The following is a 16392-nucleotide window of genomic DNA, read 5'->3' as shown; positions in this document are numbered from 1 at the left end:
ATTAATCATAAACGACCCCCCCCCCCCCTTTCATGCATGCATGATGGAACATAATATATACCGATCATATACATTTGAATTTTTAATTGTAGCGTGTATAGGGACGAAATGCCAATGGATTAAGTATAATATGCGTTGCGGCCTATAACTAGCCTTCCAGGAATTATCCTAGACCACTCTAAAACTATACTTATATTCACCACGGTATAAAACGACAATGTATGGATGGAAAAAAGATTCCTTTTATACATCTTGAACGATAGATACTCGATGTCAAATGGGCCATAGTATTGCATATATAGCTATAATATTTAAATAGTTATAGCCCTGCAAACAAGGTGAGCGACTCCCACCATTTACAGCGCTGGCGTCAGCTGCTAAGGATGAGGCTAATGCGTGGCAGAGAAAGAGTTAAAGGTCATGTTTATTTTATGCAATTCCCTGGTGTATATGTAGCATGTTGGTTTTAAGAAATTAGTCTAAATCCTTTTTCCTTTTCTTTCCTGTATCACACATCAAATATGAAATTAATTATTCTCTTCTCTGATTGGATGCCCCATGCTCTGAAATAAACACACTTTTTAGGTGGGCAGTGTCCCTGACCTCAAATATTTGATTAAGGATGATTGGTTGTTTTCATAATAAATAAAATAAAACATAGACATACTGGGGCCAGTTCTGAATGTCTTTTCTTTTTAAAATGTGATATTTAGCTTTCGTAGAACCTGGTTGTATAGCTTTTTTACCTTGATTTAAATCAATATACTAATACTCCTTTTCATCAGTTGTTCCTGTGTGGGGAATATAGTTTTAATTCCTTCCTTCAATCATTTTCATAGGTATTAAGAATTAATATCAAGAATTCTAATGTTATTTCCATGACCTAGGAAAGTTCAGTCAATATTTGTGAATGTGAGCTACTCTCTCCCAAAGCCAGAAAACAGACAAGTAAGAATCAAACTTGTAATGTCATCAGGTATAAAGTCTGGAGCTGCCCCGTTAACAACGAGTAAGAGACAGAACAGATTTTTTTAATTTTTTTATACCCAATACGCTTTTTTCTATAGTAGTGTAGTTATACAAAATTAGCAAAAACCTACATCTCATTTTCAAAAAATCATACTTTTTTTAAAGTGTATTCCAGCCAGGTAATATCAATCAAACTGCAGTTGGGTTGTTTTGATCAAGTAAAAATGATCAAATCTAACTTAATTGAATTTCTTGTATTTTTCTTTTAATTAAAGGTAACTTTTTCTCCCACAGAGCTGGGCCAGATTTCGTGCCACGTTTTTGCTACTTTACCTGAGGTTTCATCATTCCTCTTCTTGGCTATGCCCACCTAAAGGACATAAACTCACGTTATGCTAACATTTTGGCCAAACAATCCATCTTTAAAGATGATTTTCTTTTTTTTTAAATAATGTTTTAGCATTTTTACAGCTTTTATTGGCCACGCAGGACCGACAGAGGAGAGGGCGAACGGGAGGAAAGGTGGGGAGGACATGCGACAAATAACGACGGGAGCTGGGAGCGAACCCGGGTCGGCCGCGTAGGTGCGCGAGGCACTATGGTATGCGCCACGAGGGCGCCCCTAAAGATGACTTTTAGCCAGAATTACACTGCAATTCGCTTTCAGACAGCACAGTTCCAGGTAGCAGCCATTGCATCACCTGACCTGAATACGGCACGCTGATTCACTGTGAATAGATTTATCGGGCTATGTTCAAGATCAGCACTGATGTTTGATGGTTTCTGCTGTAAAATGTGAACACACAATGCATTTTCAATGGACAATAATGCCCTTTGTGACAACTCGCTCAAGGTTCAGAATGGGCTGTGTCTTAACAGTAACACGACAGTCAGTACATTTCGTTCAAGGATGGCGTTTATTGGTTTTTGCAAATTAACTCTTCGAATGTACCCATATTACTCAGATCATTCCCCTGGGTGCTCGCAGTGTCACCTTTACCATCTTTCAATTCATTGTCTATGTAGCAGCTTCAGACTTTATACCCGATGACACCACACATTTCAGTTTTAGTACTCTAGTTTTTGAATTTGGGAGAGAGTTGTTCATGTTCACTAACATATTTGGACTGTCATATACGACATATGAGTTATAAAATGGGTGTAGTTCCCCTTTAATGTTCTCTCTGTTCCTGGTTCCAGGCCTGATCACAAGCCAACAAGGAAAGGCAAGAAGAGGGAGAGAGGAAAAACCAAGCGCAAGAAAAATGGAACCATAAAACAAACGTAGGTTGAACATCAAGCTCTTCCGGTTGAACGTTCAAATTGAACAAACATTTGATTAAATCACAGACATTTTCTCACATTAAAGGAACACTACAGCATTTTGGGAAATGCACTTATTTGTCATCTTCCCCAGAGAAGATTGATATCAATTTCATTCACTATGAATTGAAAATGGGGGACCCTGATGTAAACAAGACAAACGTCTTTCTCTGGTCTGCATCCCCTTAACAATTATGTGTATTGAGCCGTACTGTATTGTACCCATTCTGCTATCTGTTAAATAAAGTTTTCATTCATTCATTCATTCATTCATTCATTCATTCATTCATTCATTCATTCATTCATTCATCCATTCATCCATTCATTCATTCATTCATTCATTCATTCATTCATTCATTCATTCATTCATTCATTCATTTATCTCTGTATGTCCGTTTTGGAGTTGTTGAAGTTGTATTTCTTCACTTTGGATGGAGCTAGGCTAGCTGCTCCCTACTGCTTCCAGTCCTTATGCTAAGCTAGGCCAGCATGCACCTGGGCCTGTCGCTGGGGCTACTGGGACACACAGGGATGAAACTGATATTAATCCTCTTGTCTGACTCTGGGGAAGATGGCAAAAAAAGTGTATCCCCCAAAATATTGGAATGTTCCTTTAATAGACACTGCTAGTACGGTATTGAAGCCCTCTGTCAAATAACCTAAATAACCTTTTTACCATTTCATGCTTTCAAACCTACTTAACCCTTTCACTGCTGCACTACCAAATGGTTAACCCTTTCACTGGCACATTACAGAAGGTTATATTATCGTACTTGGCCATCGCGTCCCGCTCTTAAGCCTATCGAGATATACCTCATCTCATGTACCTATTGTACTCCATCAACGAAAAAAACAAGTACACCCACACCTGCCGGGTCCCGCCCCTATGGAGGCGTAGCCTATAAGACAGTAGGCATGGTCACCAAACACTCTTCCTCTATTTTCGTTTCCATCATAACGGTCGCAGTGCACCTTATGTAACTAGTGTTATGAAAAGATTAGAGAAATTGCGTAATGTTGAAGGCCTACCGGAGGTTTCCTTACCCCTGGAATCTTCGGGGCATGTTTCAGCGACACGTCGGGCCTATGTTGATGTTTCCTCGTCTGACGGCAGCAGGCCAAGGAGCAGCGTACAAGGTTTGGCTATCGAGCCGGCTTGTACAAAGGTAGGCCCTGTGTCATCAGGCATTAATGTCGGTATTAGTAATGCTGTGAAGTATGTTTCGGCGCCAGGGCCGGGGTGGCTTGGTGAACGTTCCACTGCAGTGGACGTTTTCCTGGCGATCCTGGAGCACGCTGCTAACGCTAATGCTACTGATGCTACTGCTAATGCTAATGTTGATGCTGAAATGGGTCGTTGTTCTAATATTCCCCGCCAAGGGTTGCCGCTTTTCCCTCCTCTTGCCCGGTTCATTGATGAAGGTCAGTCGGTTGCTAATGTGGGGGGTTTCGCTGAGTCTTATTTACCTTTTTTACGGGTAAAAGGGCTAACAACAGGGTGCAGGCCGGGTGTACCATGGCTACGTAGCCAGGTAGCTTTGTTCCTGAACGATGTCCCACCCGGCCGATGCTTGAGAGCGAATCGGCTCGGAGAGTGGCAGTATGGACGGATGAGTGGTATACTGCTGCAGGATGGTTTGTAGCGGCGGCCAGTGTTATGGCTCAGCTGGCTAGTTTCCTATCCACATTGGCGTCGGGTAGTGGGGCTATGGGTCCAGCCGACATTGTAAACATGTTGCATGTTTGTGGTGTTATAGAGATCTTGACTCAGTCGCAAGCTATAACTGCGGGGAGGATTAGGATGCTATCAACGTTTGTTGTTAGGCATGTTTGGTTGGAGCACTCTCCTCTTGGGGAAGAGGATAGGTTTTCTCTCCTCACGACTCCTTTTTCCACGGAAAGACTGTTTGGTCGTTCTGTGGAGGCGCAGGCGGTTGTTGATCTGGGTCCCACACCGCCTCACGCTGTGCAGCCAGAGGTGGGAGCACGGTCTCGTCAGCGACTGTGGCGAGGCCCTCGACAGGCGGCCATGTTTCCCCCGCCAGTGGTGCCCTGGGCGGAGAGTCAACAGGGTTCCACAAGGCCGACAGCCTTGGCGGCAGAGGGATCGGCCATTTTGGGTGAATTCGGCTTGGATAAAACAAGCCGCCGTCATTCTGCCGCGAGCAGCCCGCTCCCCGTTCAATCCTCTCTTTGTTACCCACGGAAGCGGGGCTCTGATAGTTTTCCTTTGGCTGCGGGCCGCGAACCTTCCTTGAAGCGCATGCGGCTCCATTCTTCACTTCTCATGGGGACAGGGGCTGACACCCAGTTGATGGCTGAGCCTGGGTCTGTCCGTGAGAATGTTGTGCTGTCGTGTGGCTCCTGCACCACACGTTGTGTGATGGATGAGCCTGGTGTTACTAGCTACAGTGGTCAGCAGGGGGACTCGAGGCCTCTTCTGTTGAATGCACAGCAAGGGTTACCCCGGCCTCGCCTTCGCCAGGCGGGGTATCACGCTGATGCCTCCCACTCCCGTGAGAGCGGCAGTGGTCTGCAAAGAAGAGGCGAACGTGATTTGGGTGATAGCAATATCACTGCAGGGCTTCGGCGTGTAGGAGCCCATGGGGTCCTCATGCCTTGCGTGTCTAGCTGAAGAACAACTCCTCAGCATGCGCTAGAGGGGTGTTCAGGCGGGGGGGTGTGTGTCAACCAGTTTGATGACAGCTTCTCCCGTATCAAACCGGCCCTTTCTGTCGGGGTCCCCCCTTGGGTGCGTCGCACAGCGGGAGGGACCGGGCCAGCTATCTACTGTTCCTTGCGGCCCAGCGTCTGTTGACGGCGGGTGCGCTGTGGGATTATTTTCACATATGGTGACAGAGGTACCAGAGGTTGCCGTTCGGCTATTCTCTGGCTCCCCGCACATTCACCAAGTGCGTAGCGACTGCGATGGAGCCTCTACGTCGTCGGGGGATACGGGTTCTATTCTATCTCGACGACATTCTACTCCTCAGTCGTTCGGAGGAGGTTGCCAGGTCTCATACCAGGCTGGTGGTGGAATTCCTCACCAGGCTGGGTTTTGCTGTGAACTGGAAGAAGAGTACACATCTTCCCAGTCAACAGGTGGAGTACTTGGGCTTGACGCTGAGGTCAAGGCCCATGATTGCAACCCTCTTGGAGCAGCGGAGGGTGTCTATCCTTCACACGCTCTGGGGTTTCCGTCTGGGAGGGACGGTCACAGCGCTGCAAGTGATGCGTCTGCTCGGTATGATGGCATCTGCTCACACGGTGGTTCCTCTTGGCCTCCTCTTTATGAGGAGGATACAGAGGTGGTTTTCCTCTATGGGAATAGATCCGGTGAGGGACAAATGGAAACGGTTGACGGTTCCTTTGTCAATATGGGGAGACCTCGCCCATTGGAGGAGGCTGGGTATCCTCACCATTGGGGTCCCCATGGGCGGCAGGCGCTCACACGTCACGGTCTTCACCGACGCCTCTCTCACGGGTTGGGGAGGGACGTGTCGGACCCACGCAGTGGGGGGCAGCTGGACGAAGGTTCATGCTGGCCCGTCTACCCCGCACATCAATGAGTTGGAATTGAAGGCGGTCCTCCTGGTCCTCAAACGGTTCGACCACCTGGTGGTAGGCGAGCACGTTTTGGTCAGGACGGACAGTATGACAGCAGCGGTGTATATCAACAGGCAGGGTGGGACTAGTTCCATCCGCCTGCACCGGGTGGCGGTCGAACTTTGGCTATGGGCATCTCGCAGGCTGTGCAGTCTGAGGGCGGTCCACATCTCTGGTGCAGAGAATGTGGGCGCGGATATGATGTCTCGGGGCGGTCCTCGTTACGACAAGTGGGGACTACGCCCCGACATAGTCAGACAGATCTGGGATCGGTTCGGGGAGGCCTCGGTAGATCTGTTTGCTAGCTGACGCTCTCACAAGTGCCCCTTGTGGTTCTCGGTCAGTCGAGCAGATCATCCCCCCTTGGGGGTGGATGCCTTCTCGATCTTTCCATGGCCGCCCGGTCTTCTGTACGCCTTTCCTCCTGTACAGCTGTTGGGTCAGCTGTTGGAGCGGATACGGAGGGAGCGCAGGACGGTGGTCCTGGTCGCGCCGGACCGGGGCACGGCAGTGTGGTTCCCGGTCTTGATCCAGCTACTGGTCGCTCCACCTTGGGTTATTCCTTGGTCGGCGACGGCCCTCTCGCAGCAAAACGGGTCACTGGGACCCAGTCTCCTGCCCCCTGGATGCTGTCCTTGGTTATCTCCAGTCTCTCCTTGGTAGACTGTCGGCTTCGACGGTGAGGGTATATGCGGCAGCTATATCCTCCTATCATGAGGGGTTTGAGGGGAATGTCTTGTTCAGCCACCCTCTTGTGAAGCGTTTCCTGCTTGCCGCTCGACGCGTTAAGCCGGTGCAACGCTCTTTGGCTCCGACTTGGGATCTTCAATTGGTCCTCAGTCGGTTGTCCTTGGCCCCGTTTGAGCCGCTCGAGCAAGCGCCGTTGGGACTGCTGTCTTTCAAGACCGCGTTCTTGCTGGCTGTCACCTCCGCTAAACGCGTGAGTGAGCTCTGTGCTCTTTCGGTACATCCAGAGTGCCTGTCTTTTCGTTCCGATTGCAGTGCCACTCTGCGGCCTAATCCTGCTTTCATGCCTAAGAATATCCAGAGTTCCTTCCGCTCCAGGGATATTGTGGTTCAGGCGTTTCGTCCGCCTCATCACGCTAGTGAGTTAGATGCAGGCCTTCACCTGTCATGTCCGGTCCGTGCTTTGGGAATTTACCTCAGCCGTACTCAGGATCTCAGGGTTACCGATCAGCTTTTGTCTGTCTCGGTGGTTCTCGTGCCGGTAAGGCACTATCGAAGCAGCGCCTGTCCCATTGGTTGTGCGAGGGCATTGCCCTCTGCTACACGTTGGCTGGGCTGGATCCCCCTGGGGGCGTCAGGGCGCACTCCACTCGTGGTGTGGCCGCCTCTGCCGCTCTCCTGGGTGGGGCCTCGGTGGAGGACATCTGTGCTGCAGCTTCATGGTCCTCCCCGGGCCCCTTTGTAAGGTTTTACCTCATGGACATGACCGGGGGTTCTGTCTCCCAGGCGGTTCTGGGGTCTGTGGCCTTTCCTGCTTCCCGTCCTTTGGTAGGGTAGCAGGATTGTGTGGGTATGGGCCACAGTGTGTTAGGGCACACGTGGTTCCGCCTGTGCTGTGTGTTCAAGGGGTTCTAGTTCCCTCTTGCTCGCACTCAGGTGGAGTTGACTGCGCCCCCCCCTTCATTAGGAAGGATGGGGTGACGGGGCTCCCCAACCCCTTGATGTGGGCTTACGGGTCCTCAGGGGGTACATTTGTCGGGCCTCGCGTCCGCTCTACCCCATATCTCGATAGGCTTAAGAGCGGGACGCGATGGCCAAGTACGATAATATAACGTAAGGTTATGTATATAACCTAGTTATATGAGTACTGGCTAAGCGTCCCGCTCTTAAGCGGCCCTGAGTTCCCTTTCGAGGGATCTTTTACTGGAAACGGGATTTTTGACGAGGAAGAGTGTTTGGTGACCATGCCTACTGTCTTATAGGCTACGCCTCCATAGGGGCGGGACCCGGCAGGTGTGGGTGTACTTGTTTTTTCGTTGATGGAGTACAATAGGTACATGAGATGAGGTATATCTCGATAGGCTTAAGAGCGGAACGCTTAGCCAGTACTCATATAACTAGGTTATATACATAACCTTACGTTAACCCTTTACTATCACACTACAGACGGTTAAGGGTTAAAGATGGGAACTTTGTGAAGAGTGTTCATTCATAGTTTATGATGGTAGAGGTTGAGTACTTTCTAGTGAGTGATTTGGATTCACTTTACAACTTACAACTACAAATACATGGGCTGTCCAAACAATTTCAAAATGGTCTTTGGTTCTTTGTCTGAGGGGTTCCTTTAACAATCAATGATTAATATGTCTACAATATACTGTCACACCTGCGTCTCAAGGGGAGTAGCTATGTGTGCGTGTATGGCGGTCTCATCAGAAAGCGTAAATAAAGCACTAATTGACCACAGGAAAAAAGGTACATAATGTTACATTATAGCCATAAGTAATATTCAGCTATTGTATCGGCAAAACAAATGACATAACCAGGAGTTGAACCAACAATAATTGCAGTTGCGTGCGGGTGCGAGATCATAGTTTGAGTTAAGGTTAGTATTAACATTTGCGGTTATGGCAGGTTTAGTCATAAAGATAGGGTTCAGGTTAGGGTTCGATCGCCAGCAGGGGAACTTAAATGTTTTCGGAAAATGTAAATAGTTAACTTTTTTCTAATATGTAATATATGTGCCTATTTTATTTTCGGTACAATATGTAAATATATTACTTGTGGCTATAACATAACGTACATTATGTACCTTTTTTCTTTTGGTCGATTAATACTTACATACATATTTTAGCCTACCTACATGCACCATATGCACGATTCCCACAGCCAATCCGGATGACTGACACAAGAGACTGTGTGAGATAAAGAGAACTCCACCGCTCTGCTGTCAGCTACATCCGGCCTCAGTGGGGGTCAGAGGTCAGTCCGTTTTGGATGCAACATCTCTCAGGGCCCATCCATCACTCCTCCTCCTCCTTTCAGGCCTTGGCAGGTGTGAAATGTGGCTAATTTGCTCCCACAAACCACCTCCTCTGTCTGTGCCAGCAGCGGGCGCGGTCAGCGTAAAGCAGGGGAACAAAGATGGCCCCTCTCTGCTTCATTAAGTGACTTCATTAAAGTCTCAGGAAGGATCAGGCGTTGTTAATGGACCCACTGGCACACAAGCACCTTTCTCAGCCTTGGGGGGGGGGGGATAGACTATGGAGGAGAGATAGACTGGCTCTCGAAGGCGTTTGACACACATACACCGACAGACAGACAACTATCACAGCGAAGGAGTTTCAAGATTCAAGAGGTTTATTCATCACATACATACACAAGACATATAGTGAAATGAAGTTGGCCATGCCCGCTTCTATTGTGCAAAAAATACAAATAATAATAGAATAAAATAGAATAGATAATAAAGTTGTTCTGTCATCTGCCTATTCTTGGGGAGACCTGTCAGTTTTTCGAACATTCCATATACTTTTAAAGGGGAACTATTTTACTATTTCTTTCACTATTTTGGGCACTTTTACACAATTCCTGTGAGTCTATGGAACACCTCTGTAATTTTTTATTTTTTTTTATTCATTGTTTTGTATTTCTAATCAAGTCCTCAAAAACAGCATTTTTCTACCTTAAGATCTCGAGCCGTTTTGAGCCTGGGCTCCAACCACTGTGTGCAGCTCATCTTGTACCTCTCCATTATCATGCAGCGGTGTCTTTCTGACATCACAAATCAGCACATTTTCAGATGACTCAGTTCAGTGAGGGTGAATATTGTGAGAGGAGAATTGGAAGAATGCGCCAATATGAGAATTAGAGACATAGATCATATTAATATAAGTTCACATAGCTAGGAAACAATGCTAAACACTCAAAAAGGCCATTTATAAGATAGTTCCCCTTTAAAATGGTATAGAGGGGGCGCCCCAGTGGCGAACCACATAGCGCGCTCAGCCGCGACACGGCCGACCCGGGTTAGATTCCCGAACCGTCGTTATTTGCCGAATGTCTTCCCCCCACTCTGTCTCCCATTCCTCATCTATCTCTATCTACTGGACTGCCCAGTAGAAATAAAGCGATAAAACGAAAAGAAAAAAAATCTTTAAAAAAAAATTGTATAGAGGGTTGCCAGAGCATGACATTCCTGGAGTGCTAACTGGCAATGTGGCTCCAACTGCTTACAATTTTGTTTTATTTTTTCCCTTGTTGTCCCTAGCTTACTGTAGCCTAAAACTCCAGAGAGGTGTACAGCTAGGCTAGTGGTCCGTATCCGCTTCCATTCATTTGTGCTAAGCTAGGTTAGCTTTCAGCTGTATAGCTTTTTACTGAACGCAGATGAAATTATGAAATTTAATGATTTGGTTTACTATAAAACTATGCAAATAATGTACAGAGCTAAAGCAAAGTTACTCCCAGATGGGGTGCAAAGGTCTTTTTTCAACACATGAAAGAAAATATGATTTGAGAGATATTTGTAAATTTACTGTTCAAAAAGCTAAGAAAGGGATTAACCCTTTAATCGCCAAGGACGACTTTAGACGTCATTCCTCGCCATGCGTAATCTGCCAATGACGTCGTACAGCGTCTTTGAGATCAATATTTCAAAAATCTGTCATGGCAATCATATTTCACCCACGGAGACTTGAGACTTGCTGTTGATCTCCTCTCAACTCTCCAACGGTTCAAGACCGCCATCTGGTGGCCGATCGGCGAATCGCCAAAACCGGAAGTGACGCGCCGGAAGTGGTGCTCACCTATATTTCGTCCGGCCACTCGCTATCGCTAGCGGGACTCTGTAATTGTCTGTATGACATGTAAATGTTGTGAGTGTATAAGTCTGTAACTGTATTTTATGTGTTATGGACCCCAGGAAGAATAGCCCCAGCACTGCTGTGGCTAATGGGGATCCAAATAAACTTAAACTTAAACTTAAACTCCAGCTTGATACACTGGATAGCGATCCGTTGCCAATAACTCGATAAACAACATGATTTGGACGTATATAGTATTATACAACCTGGAAATGGATCGCATATATCAACATCCCATAATGGCGATCTTTCTGCTCCACACTGATCACCCAACGGTCAGGAAGCTGCGGTGAGTTTCAGCGTGTTTGATTATTATTTTCGATACAAACTGCTCCGATCAACATATCACCCATACTAAATAAATGATTTAACGTCGGCCACGGACTTATAAACCCCCCCCCCCCCCCCCCCCCCCCCCCCCCCCTCCGGTCACCAGCAGATGATGAGGCTTTAGGGCTAAACTCACGTTCTGCAGAATGCTGCAGAAAACGATAAAAACATATTTATACTTTAGACCGTATTTTAGTATGAATATGTGAATGAAAAAGTAGAACGTTGCTACATCCTAAACGATAGATACTTGACGTTGAATGGGCCATATTAATGTCAATAGAAGGGGAACATCTCCATAGACAAATAGAGCTGGCAGAGGACGGTATAAGGATGGATATAAGCGTGGCAGAGAAAGGGTTAAAAGGAGGTGTATTTCTATTATTGGGGTTAACTTGTGGAACAATGCGGATATACAGTTAAGAATGAGTAATTCCATTTTGGTTTTTAAGAAAAAGGTTTGTAAAGCTATTTTTGAAAACTACAAGGGTGAATAACACTGTTTTGTTTTCTTTTTTTTCTTTTATAATACTGTTTTGGAATCTACATTTTTGTATTTTTTTGTAAAGCTACATTTTGAAAAACTACAAGGGTGAATAATACTGTTTTGCTTGCTTTTTTTTCTTTTCTTTAGAATACTGTTTTGGAGTCTACATTTTTGTATTTTTTTGTAAGAATATAGGACAGGCACATATAAGCACTATGCTTCAGTCTGTACCTTTTCAGTCACTGTAAATAATCAAATATTGATAAATGATGATGTATATTGTACTGTGTGTGATGATGACTGAAAAAATAAACTACTACTAAATAAACTACTACTAATTGAACATTGTCATTCATATGAATGGAGCACCTAACCCAATCTTTTCTTCCCCCCCCCCCCCCCCCCCCCAGACCTCCTGCTCCTCCCCCTCCTCCTCCCCCCAGCCCCTCTCCCCCACCGGGGTCTCTCTGCACCCCCTGCGGGGGGAGGAAGTGGGCACTGGACATCAGCTCGTGTCGGTGCCGCTGCACAGTCTCCGCTGAGAGCTGCACCCAGAAGGGCAGGAGGCTCGACCCTCACCGCTGCAGGTCAGTCCATCTCTTCACCGTCTGGTTGCATCTGGGCACAGGGACTCACAATATATCATGCATTTAACCCTTTCACCCATCTGTAGTGGTAGTGAAAGGGTTAACCTGATGTAGTGTGGTAGTGAAAGAGTTAACCCTTTGTTGTGTAGCAGTCATAGGGTTAACATTCTGTATTGTCGCAGTGAAATGGTTAATCCTTTGGTAGTGTGGTAGTGAAAGGGTTAATATGAAGCACATCAAAGGCTGTGTCCCCTCCCGGAGAGTCAGCATTGCCTTGGCTTGGGCTGATCGCTATACTAACTCGTTTGGCTGAGTTAGGGGGAGGGAAGCCGTGGGTGGGTCCTGGGCGTTGTGGACAGTGACCCCTACAGTTCGGTCGGGGCGCCTGCACAGCGAGGGTAGGATCTGGAGAGAGGTAGTGCGACCTTCCACACGTTACACTCTCCCAGTGAGAATCTGCGCTGCCAGGCTGGCTGCCGGCTGGCTGCACATGCGTCGGAGGAAAGCATGTCACAGTCTCCGGCCTCTCGGACCAACAGTAGGGGGGGGGGGGGGGGGGGGTGCGCAACAACCAGGAAGGGGGTTGGGAATTGGCATAACGACTAACAGTGGGATGAGAGAAAAATCGGAAAAAGGAGGGGGAAAAAGATAATAATAAAAAAATAAAAAAGGCTGTGAATGAATGAATGAATGAAAACTTTATTTATTTAACAGATTGCAGAATGGGTACAATACAGTACGGCTCAATACATACAATTGTTAAGGGGATGCAGACCTGAGAAAGACGTTTGTCTTGTTTCCATCAGGGTCCCCCATTTTCAATTCATATAGACATTTATGACATACACAACATACATGACATTTATGGCATAGGGACATATAGGTATTTAGTACTGATACATTTGTGACATAACGGTATTCAAATATACAGTACTGTTACCCCTAGATCCTGACAGAGTATATACATATGATGGGGAGGGGACTGTACATTAGGAGGGGGTGGGTGGGTGGGAGGGAAATATACATACGGCGGGGAGGGAATATATACATGCGGTGGTGAGGAGACTGTCTATTAGGAGGTGGTGGGGGTTTTGGGCATTTACGGTGGCCAGTTTCGAATTGCAGCCTCCCGTAGGTGCTCTTTAAGAGCGGTTTTGAATGTGGGCAGGGATTCACATTCCTTTACAGCTTTGGGTAGGGCGTTCCACATTGTTGTGGCATAATTGCGAAACGTGTTTAGTCCCTTGTTTGAGCCGAATCTGGGTTTAACATGATTTGTTGAGCTTCCTCTGGTGTAGTGGTTGTGGTATTCACTGACCTTTGGGAAGTATTTTGACATGTACATGGGCACCCCGGTCGTATAGTGTATCTTGTAGACCAGGCCCATTGCAAGTTGCTGTACTCTGTCGTCTACTCTAAGCCATCCTAGGTTGGCAAAGTGGGCAGGGGTGAGGTGGGTTCTGGGGTTCAGGTCAAGTAGTAGTCTGACCAGTTTGTTTTGTGATGTCTGTGTCCCTCAGCTTGCTTCCTTTGCAATCATGACATTGTAGTGAATTTAGGGGGCACCCAGGAATCAAACCTGGCTTGCCCAGAAAACAGGCGACAGTGCCAACCAGTCAACTAAAGGTCAACCTGTTAGCCAAGGACTAGCGAGCGAGTCTAGGCGTCCATGGTCGTTAGACGACCGCTCTCCTTCAGGAAGCGCATCCCTCAGCTTCCAATGGCCTCACGCTCCACCATCCCACGCCAATGTAACGAATTCAGGGGGCAGCCGAGAATCGAACCCACGTCGCCCAGACCGCAGGCCACTAAAGGGTCCGACCTATTAGCCAAGGGCAGGTGAGTCTAGGTATTCGTGGTCGTTACAATATATACCAGCCCAACCATGGTCTTCTGACTTATTAATAAAGATTAATACCATTCCCTCTTTTAGCCTCCAATACTACAGTCAGCAACCAGATTCAATATACACTGCATATATAAAATATTATAGACACCTGCTCTGTCCATGAAAAAGCCCAGGGGAACACACGTGAAAGCTATGATCCCTTCTTAACGTAATCTTCTATATTCTTCATTCATGAAGAGGGGAGAGGTTCTTTCAAGTCAAGTCGAGAGTTTTATTTGTCACGGCATACAAGCATACAGTGAAATGCGGGGGGTCTTGCCCGCAACGATTGTGCAATAATACAATAATAAGAATAGGATGAGAATAAGACATTTGTGCAATAAACAAGTAATAAGAATAAGACATAACAGGTATGTACATAAGTTTACAAAAAGCATGGTAAGACATGCTAAGGTCCTGCGATAGTGCAATACACTGTTAGCTACGGATGAGGCACTGGGTCTTATGTACACTACTATACAATGCTATACTATACAATCTACAGTTATACTGTGTGTCCTTATGCTAGCTTGCTATATCCATCTGTTTACTATGCAAGAACCACTCCCGTTCTTGTTTTTAAAGTGACCTTTCATTGTGTAAAGTGACCGTTGAGTGTGAGCGTGTGCAGCATGTGTGTGTGTGTTCATGCTAAAGTGACTGCTAGTGTGTGAGCATATACAGTGTGTGTGTTGTGTGTGTGCTCATGTGTGCTTGTGAGTGGAGAGTACAGTGTGCAAGACTCTGATGGCCTGGGGGAAGAAGCTGAGCCGAAGTCTCTCTGTCCTAGTAGCTGGGGTTCGCAGGCGTCTGCTTGACCTCAGTAGCATGAACAGGCTGTTGTTGGGGTGGTGAGGATCTTTCATTATTCTGCAGGCTCTGGATTTGCACCTCTTGTTATATAAGACCTGCAGGGGTGGTAGTGCAATACCCGTAGTACGCTCAGCTGAGCGCACCACTCTCTGTAGGGCCTTCTTGTCCTGTGCCGTGCTGGCACAGGATGTACCAGGCAGTGATGTTTCCAGTCAAGATGCTCTCTACAGCTCCGGAGTAGAAGGACTGGAGTATCTTCCCCGATACTCTGAACTTCCTCAACTGTCTCAGGTGGTAGAGGCGCTGCTTCGCCTTCTTTACGACTGAGTCTATGTGTGTTGTCCATGTCAGGTCCTCTGAGATGTAGACCCCCAGGTACTTGAAGCTGCTCACCCTGTCCATGGTAGCCCTGTTTATCCTCAGTGGTGTGTGTGTCTCCTGCTGTCCTCTCCTATAATCCACGATCAGCTCCTTGGTTTTACCAATGTTCAGGAGCAGGCTGTTGTCCTGGCACCAGCGTTCCAGTACCTCAACCTCCTCCCGGTAGGCCTTCTCGTCGTTGTCCGAGATCAGCCCCACCACCACTGTGTCGTCCGCAAACTTCACTATGGAGTTGGAGCTGAACCTGGCCACACAGTCATGTGTGTAGAGTGAATACAGCAGGGGGCTCAGAACACAGCCCTGGGGGGACCCGATACTCAGGGTGATGGTGTTGGAGGTCTGACCCCCCACCCTGACCGCCTGGGGCCTTTCACTCAGAAAGTCCAGTATCCAGGCGCTCAGAGCGGAGCTCAGACCCAGCTCGATCAGCTTGTCCACCAGTCTGGTGGGGATTATGGTGTTGTACGCTGAGCTTTAAGCAGTCGACTAAGCAGGTGAAGGTTTTACATCATCATCATCATCATCATCATCATCATCATCATCATCATCATCATCATCATCATTTCTCTATATAGAGTTGTCTATGGATATTGTTTGGACTGTCATAGACCATAGAAATAACATGCAGCCAAAAGAGCTTCCTAGTAAGTGGCACACTCTTTTAAACAACACGTCCGTAGTTCTCTTCATCTCTCTCCCCTCTTCGGCTGAAGGGGATCTCTTTCATGGAAAGAACAGGTGCTTCTTGTATTTTGTCGTTCATATGTAGCAGGGTGGATTATCCCTGCTTCGTGGGAACTGTTGGGCACGGTCACTGGGTAGCGAGACACAGTAGAACTCTGGCTAGCTGCACCTCCGTCTTTGGGTCAGGAGCGTCAACTGGAGGCTGGCAGTGGGAGTGGATGGGGCCCAGGATTTACAAACCTGGTCCGGTACTCTGGTCTTCCTCTCCCTTCCAGGGCAGTCAGCAGTACTCCCCAACACGCCCTCACTTCCCCCAATTATTCCCCTAGCACCCTCCCACACCTAGTGACTGGATTGTAAATAAATAACTTGGTTCCCCCCGCAAGCAGTACCCTCCCTCAATGACCCTAGAAACCTTACAATGAAAGGGAAAAGTGCAATAGGAAGGAATTAATAGCATGTATGTTACCCACACCAAAAGGGTTAATACGG

At 47.1% G+C, this 16392-nt stretch overlaps 1 protein-coding gene across 1 annotated transcript in view; it reads left to right on the top strand.

Annotated features, from left to right (window-relative positions):
* Positions 1 to 16392, top strand: part of vegfba (vascular endothelial growth factor Ba) — a 40741-nt gene that overhangs the window by 12187 nt on the left and 12162 nt on the right. The window contains exons 6-7 of the mRNA XM_084331927.1: positions 2170 to 2253; positions 11958 to 12134. Of these exons, the coding sequence (XP_084188053.1) occupies positions 2170 to 2253; positions 11958 to 12134 (261 nt within the window). The remainder of the gene's footprint in view (positions 1 to 2169; positions 2254 to 11957; positions 12135 to 16392) is intronic.

Source organism: Notolepis coatsorum (genome assembly GCF_963971535.1).
Source record: "Notolepis coatsorum genome assembly, chromosome: 16".
Lineage (NCBI taxonomy): Eukaryota > Metazoa > Chordata > Actinopteri > Aulopiformes > Paralepididae > Notolepis > Notolepis coatsorum.
The sequence above is the reverse complement of the archived record's forward strand: the minus strand, read 5'-3'. Positions and strand labels throughout refer to the sequence as shown.